This window comes from Phytophthora infestans, genomic scaffold, assembly GCF_000142945.1.
Source record: "Phytophthora infestans T30-4 supercont1.21 genomic scaffold, whole genome shotgun sequence".
NCBI classification, from domain to species: Eukaryota; Oomycota; class Peronosporomycetes; order Peronosporales; family Peronosporaceae; genus Phytophthora; species Phytophthora infestans.
In genome coordinates, this window is record NW_003303738.1 from 939,905 (window position 1) to 946,738 (window position 6,834).

Genomic DNA, 6,834 nt, shown 5'->3' on the forward strand with positions numbered 1-6,834 from the left:
GCCGCTCGCATCTGCTTCCCCCCTCGTAGAATTGCGCTGGCGTAATCGCTCGTCGAGCGCTCCTTCCTCTTACCAGTTGCAGCATCTGGCTCCACCACCAATCGCTGGACTGCGCGCGACTCAGACGCAGTGAGCTTCGCATTGTTGCAAATCTTGAACAAAGCTGCCTCAAAGGCCGGCGCATGGACGATCTTCGCCGCCGGACGCAGATGGCTCGCCATAACTGGGTAGTCGTCAACAACCTGGTCAAACAAAACACGCACGTCCGCCATGCTGGTGTCCTCGCGCTGGAGTGTCTTGCAGACACTATCGAGTTTCTTGAGGTGCTCTAGCAGGCCGAGAAGCTTCTTGTGGGCCACACCTTTTGGGATGAACTCGTCAACAGCATCAACCTGCCGAATAGAATCTCGAATTTTCTTATAGCGGTCCACCATTGCGAATGTCGAAGACCAACGGGTAACATTCCGTTTGACAGGTTTCAGGTCCGTGAATTTTAATAGTTCCGCAGCATTGCTCACGTGTCGTAGCTGCACCATCAGACTGTTAGCTGCAGCGAGCTCCGGCTCATAAGCAGCTAAGTAGCGATTCACCGCAAGGTTGTACCGGTGACTTGCACAGCCAACCAGTGGCAACTCCAACAACGTAGCGATCCGCTGATTGGTCGCGCAATTGTCGGCTACCAGAAAAGCCACCATAGAGATGTCCTTGTTATACAGCGCCAGCACGCGCTTGAACATCTCGATGTGCACTTCAGCATCTTGGCTGCCGTCCTCCAGCGGTGACAGCGACAGCAGTCGCTCACGGCGCTTGCCGTCTGCGTAGCAAACACCGTAGATACCGACGTAGTGCGTGGTACCGTGCGTCCATCCATCCCACATGACACCAAACAGCTTGCCCAACTCGCTTTCGATCAGCACACGAACGCTCTCGGAGCACTTCTTCATGTCTTCCTTCAACCTCTTGGACGAAACGGGCTTCCAGGACGACATGGACCTTGTGAGGTGGTTGTCGACCTCGGAGACGGGCAGGTGCCTCTCTACGACCCACTGAAGCCACTGATAGCGATGCTGAGTCGCCTCGGACACGAACCCAAAGTTGGACAGAGGGGCGTCCGTAGCCGCAGATGCGCTGTAGGTCTCGTTGAAGTCGGGGTGCGTCAGGTTGAGGTGGGACAACAGGTTCGAGTACCCGGTCCCGGACGGCTGCTTGCGGTAAGAACCGCAAAGCTGACAGCGGAAGTCGCGTTGGCCCTTGTCTTCGTAGAAGAATGCGCAGATATCACGGTTCGGAGCCATCGTGGTCAAATGAAAAGTGAGGGAGTGCTGTGAGGCTTCGGCTTGTGCTCGTGTCTGTGCCTGCCAGCCAACCACTTGAACGATTGGCGCGAAAGCTAGTTGCCTCTAACATATTGGTATAAACCGGTATTGTACTGATATTATTGGATCAATATCATATTATATTGACTTTGGACAGATTCAATAATAATAATTGTAGCCGGATAATACAGTAATTACGGGATTGATATTATTTTTTCCCACCCCTGCCTCGAAGACAGAAAGTTCTTCATCCCTGAAGTCCTCGCCACACTTGATTTTGACGAAACGCGTTGGCCGATGGATTTTATCAAAGAACCTTTAATCGTTGCCTGCGACTCCAACCCGAACATGCTGCGCCCTCGTCCTGCCAAGAGCCCGGAGGCAGAATTCAAACAAAGGAAGGTAAAGAGAGAATAAAGACAAGATCGAGCTCCTGCGCCGTGAGATCGTGCAACGGCCGAAACGAAAGGCAGGAATCTTGATGTATGCAGCTAAGAGCTCAGTGTGGAAAGGTATTGCGTCGAGGCAGCGCCGGGAGCGAGAACGAGCATTGAGTAGCAACGAAGAGCTTAAGAGGAGACTTATCGAGCAGCAACTGCTCGCCATTTCGCTTTCGAAACTACTGAGCGAACGGGTGAGTTTACCTGTCCCTCCTCCGACTACCGGTACTGCAGTGGTTAATCCTTAAGGTTAAATTGTGACAAGCTTGGATACTAAAGTGATCAAATTCGTTTGCATGAAAATGGTCTTGTTAAAGATTTTTTTAACGTGGCAAGAATCTATTAAACGAAGAAGGCAACGATGGTAGCGGCGACACCCACAGCCGAGTACATGGCCGGAGTCACAGCTGAAGCCGCACTAGACGACGACGAAGCAGCAGCGTCGCTCGAAGCGGCCGCGGTAGTGGAACCTGACGTGGTGGCATCCGCGTCAGTGGTCGTGGGCGAGCCCGCGTCCACAGTGCTGGCGCTAGATCCCGAGCCCGTGGTGGTGGACGTCGAGTTGGAGGTAGAAGAGCCGCAGGTGACGTCGGCCCACAGCGATTCATCCGACGTGGAGGACGAGTCGCCCGGGTGCGAGATGCCCTCGCTCCAGCGCACGACGGCGTTCGAGTCCTGCGCCCACTCGCAGCACGGGTCACCGAGCTCCTGGCCGTTGGTCTGGCCATCACCATCCGAGTCCTGCTGGCAGAATTCCGTCGTCCACGATTCACCGGCGCTAGCGAAGTCGAGGCCGAAGTCGTTGTTGGCACCTCCACCGTCGGGGTTCGTGTGGCCTAGGGCGGCCACACCGGACACGTTGTCACCGTTCGGCAAGCGAGCGACGTACGTCGGACGGGCGTTCGCGACGGCAATAGCGGTCGCAACCACAGCGATTGAGAAAGTAGCGCGGGACATCACAATGAAGAGATCGGAGTAAAGTGAGGACTGGGTGGTCGAACGCGATTCGGAGAATGAAGACTGACGTCGTGTGGCGGCATCCGAGCGGTGGAAATGTTAGCAAAGGAGTCGTTACCGGTATCTGCAGAAGAACCATGGGACACACAACGGAAGCTCTTAGGGATTTGTGTCGAGACATCGTGCTTTTTTAATCAAATTGGCAATCACAGATTGTGTCCCAGCCGGTCTTCACGGCTGATGATACCAGTCTGGTCAACCACGCTTGCCAGTTTTTTGCTGGTTGAAAAAATGATCGATTGGGCCTTCATATAGTCTCTATCCTATGGATACGAGTGTGGTATATATCCTATTTTAATACCACGAAATTCATGGCTCGCTGCTTTCCTGGCATGGGAGCATTTTGGTAGGGAGGGCTTGTGTTTTTATCGGAGTACCGGTACAGTACATGTGTTGCATCCGGAGCGCCAGCTGTATATTTGCACTACTTTCGAAAGAAGGATCACGTAAACGCTGCCCGCGAGAATACTCGGCAACGCCGAGCGAAGAAACTCCCCAAACTGTCGAAGCAACTGCTGCGAGGCAGTGTCCAACACCACCAGAATTATACTTTTTTCGATGAAACAGTCAAACCAGCTGGAGAACTTAAAAGCGAAGATTCCGGGGGTGTCAATATTGGCAATGTGGCAAGACCACCGGACTCGCCAGAATGGAGCTCACCATCCCGGTGGTCTTGCCCGCTTACAGCTTTACGGACCAGAGACCTTCGTAATCGTTTGCTGTTCGCGTTGGACACAAGATCGAGCCTCAACCTCAGCTTGAGGGGAATGGCGTTAGTGCACCCTTAGCTACAACAACACAGCAGGCTTGGAGCACCTTTAAGCCACTTGGGCGCCCTTAACTGCAAGCGTTAGGGCGCCCTAAAGCCTTGGGCGCCCTTATCGCTAAAAATAAATAACCGTATTTTAAAAAATTGATGCGAAGTATCACCATAAGCGTTATTGTATGAAGAAACGCATTAACACATAAGAAGAAGAAGACGAAAAGCACAAGTAGGAAAGGGAAAGCGATATATATATATTTATTGTTTAACAAAACCACGAATGGCTACAAGATTATTGTGGAATTAGCATCTTACTAACCTCTTGGTCCGTCTTCTGCGTTTCCGTCAATTTTTTCTCACTGTGTGGCACCAGCTTCATCGTGCACAGCAACAACCAGGCTAGTCTTAAGCCGCATCACGCTTACATAAGCTTCTGTCACCCGATGGCGTTCAAATCGATGGGTGTTGCGCAAGTGTGCGTACACAATACCCCGACCATTACTCCACAGCTTTTTAAATCAGGTTGTGAGGGCTTGTCGATCCACTTCGCGATAATTTCCTAAGGAAAAAGCTCTTTTGCATCGCAGGCACTGTGCCATTTCTCCAGTTACGACAGCAAATGAAATTTCCATCATCTTCCAGTTCTTTTCAGTAGCACTCCTGGTCTAGCGGCTCATAGAATTACACCTTCAGTACATGTACTGTCGGAAACTGTTGTCGTGGTGGGGAATTGGAAAGTGAATTGATGAATTCGACTAAGTGCACTATGTTGAGCTAGAGGAGCGTATACGCTAACAGAAACGCGATCTCCACAATAATAAACCCCCAGTGGTTCGAGCTTAAATTTATGGGCATAACCACAAAAGGTGTCTCTGATAGCCGCTGCTCTTGGTGGTTTAGGCCACCCAATAGCCAATGTCAGCGAAGAAAATGCGATGCAGCCGTCCATACTTTCTGCAATCATTCTGATTCCGAAATCAATCACGGCGTCGTTCAGCAATCCGCTGCTCCAGAGACAACGTCAAACAATACGATGGCCGTCGTGCTAATTCTGTATTTGCGACAGATTTCGCCGTGAAAGTGGCGCGTCTATTCAAAGACACGTGAGAAGGGAATTCATATACGTATAAAAGTTTAGAGTTATACATAAAAACGGTCTTCGTAGTAGTGTAACTTTACCTATCTCGTAGAGTATGGCATCTAGCGCCTCACTTGAATCGCTTAGATAGTCGAAGTGTCTTCGTCACTGCCATCGTTACCAGAGGAAGAACAAACGTCCAGCACAGTGACGCCGGGCGCGCCCTCGCTCTCGTCATCTTTAGCACTGGCGCCTGTGCCAGTGCTTAAGAACTCGTACGTGGATTTTTGTTGTGATCAACAAAACCACTGGCTATCAGACTCGGAATTATTTGAGAGTAACGGTACTTGATGGTAATTTATTTGGGAATATATTTCTCGTGGAATTTCTCACGGAACCTAAAATTTGTGAAAATATTATTAGGGCGCCGAGCGCCCTTATCGGTACTTTTTATGAAAAAAAGTTAAGGGACTACGGCTTGAGGGTTAAGCTACCTATGGTCGTATTATTATAGTACATGTCATTGCTTTGGCTCGCTATTTCTGATCTTCCTGCTGAGAACATAAAGGAAAGACGAATACTGTATGCAAGTGGGTTGTTCTTGTTAACGTTACCGTAAAGTCTACCTGCGACAGCTGCAACCACGCCGGCAGCGGAGTACAGTGCCGGAGTGACAACTGAAGCTGCATTCGACGAAGAAGAAGATGCTGCCGAAGCACTGGACGCAGACGAAGAAGAGGCGACGGCATCGGTCGCCGGAGTCGAGGTGTCCGTTGACGGAGCGGTGTACGCTCCAGCTTCCACGGTGCCGGCACTAGATCCCATCGTAGAACTTGCCGTGGTGCCGGTACTCGTCGAATTCTCTGAACCACAGCTGATATCGGCCCACAGCGACGGATCGGACATGGACGACGCGTTACCGGGGTGAGAGAGACCCTCCTTCCATTGGACAACGGCGTTCGAGCTCTCGACCCACTTTCGTCCACGATTTGTCAGCGCTCGCAAAGTCGAGGCCGAAGGCGTTGTTGGCACCTCCGCCTGCTGGGTTGACGTGGCCTAAAGCCGCAACGCCCGGAACGTTATCACCATTCGGGAGGAGAGCAACGTAGGTGGGGCGGGCGTTCACGACGCGTGCAGTAGTTGCAACCAGAGCAAGTGAGAGTGTAGAACGGGACATCTTAAACGTTGAAGGAGAACTGGAGTAGTGTGCAACTGGAGACGTGTTGGAAAATGAGAGCAGCATTGGTCGTAGGATCTGAGGCGGGGCCTGTACGCCATCAAGTATGACCGAACGGCTGGAGCTGTAGAAGAATGAACTCAAGCCCCAGTTGTATCCATTGCCGAAAGAAAGCATGGGCAATGACTGTCATTCATTAAGATATTCCTTGGACTCGAGTCGAGGCTTTGTTGGGATCACGATACCGCTCCAAAAGATTGCGCCCGCCCAGCTTCAGATGGTGAGCAAAAGTCGCATGGATAATGCCCGGAGTTCACGAACAGCGAGAAAAATCCATTGGTTTCCAGCTTCCGTCGACACCACTGTCCGACGCAATACTCGCAACTATTGTGCCGGAAAAGAAAGTGAAAAGAACTTCCAGATATTCACACGTACAGTGATTGACTACTCTACCGGCACAGTACAGTACATGTCGGAGTGATTACCGCAACCGTAAATTGAGACATTTATGGTCGTTTTAAAGACTTTATGGTTGCGTTACCCAAATTCATAAATTACCTGCGAAACTAAAATAAAAATGACGCTTCCGTCTTAGGTACGTATCTGTTCTTTTAAGTTCGATTCGTTTTAAATACGATCATTCTGAGCCTCCCATTTCAGAAATTGCGCGGGAGCGAGAAGAACGCGCGGCTGCGCCAGGAACACGAGCTCCACACCCGACGCTGACGCAACTGAAGACCCATGAGTCGTGCGCAGGACGCGGCCAAGCCTGGTACGTATTGCAGTACTTGCGCCTGACGCAGCAAAAGTTAGTTTGACCTTATGTGCGAATCCGTAGACTGGCGAGGACGTGCGAGGCTGCGTGTGACGGGGTCACACAGCACCTTGCGCAAGAGGAAGTTATCTTCCGAGAGTATACAAACTCTCAGTGAACGGCAGTTCACAGGTCCCCTCTTTAATTAAAGAGAGCGAAGTGACCCAAATAAGGTAGATTGTAAACTGAGTATATTTATAGGTAGATTAAGTTTGGGTTTAATACAAAC

The 6,834-nt window shown here is 50.8% G+C and overlaps 2 protein-coding genes across 2 annotated transcripts; both read right to left on the reverse strand.

The window, feature by feature from the left end:
• Window positions 1-2,098: 2,098 nt before the first annotated feature.
• PITG_11916 (uncharacterized protein) lies at window positions 2,099-2,713 on the reverse strand (the record flags this gene model as incomplete). Its single annotated transcript, XM_002901341.1, has 1 exon — window positions 2,099-2,713. The coding sequence occupies one exon, from the start codon at window positions 2,711-2,713 to the stop codon at window positions 2,099-2,101; it is 615 nt and encodes a 204-aa protein (XP_002901387.1).
• A 2,817-nt stretch (window positions 2,714-5,530) lies between these two features.
• On the reverse strand, window positions 5,531-5,791 carry PITG_22951 (uncharacterized protein; the record flags this gene model as incomplete). The annotated part of the gene is made up of 1 exon (XM_002901342.1): window positions 5,531-5,791. One exon carries the CDS (start codon window positions 5,789-5,791, stop codon window positions 5,531-5,533), a length of 261 nt encoding a protein of 86 aa, XP_002901388.1.
• Between the last annotated feature and the right edge of the window lie 1,043 nt (window positions 5,792-6,834).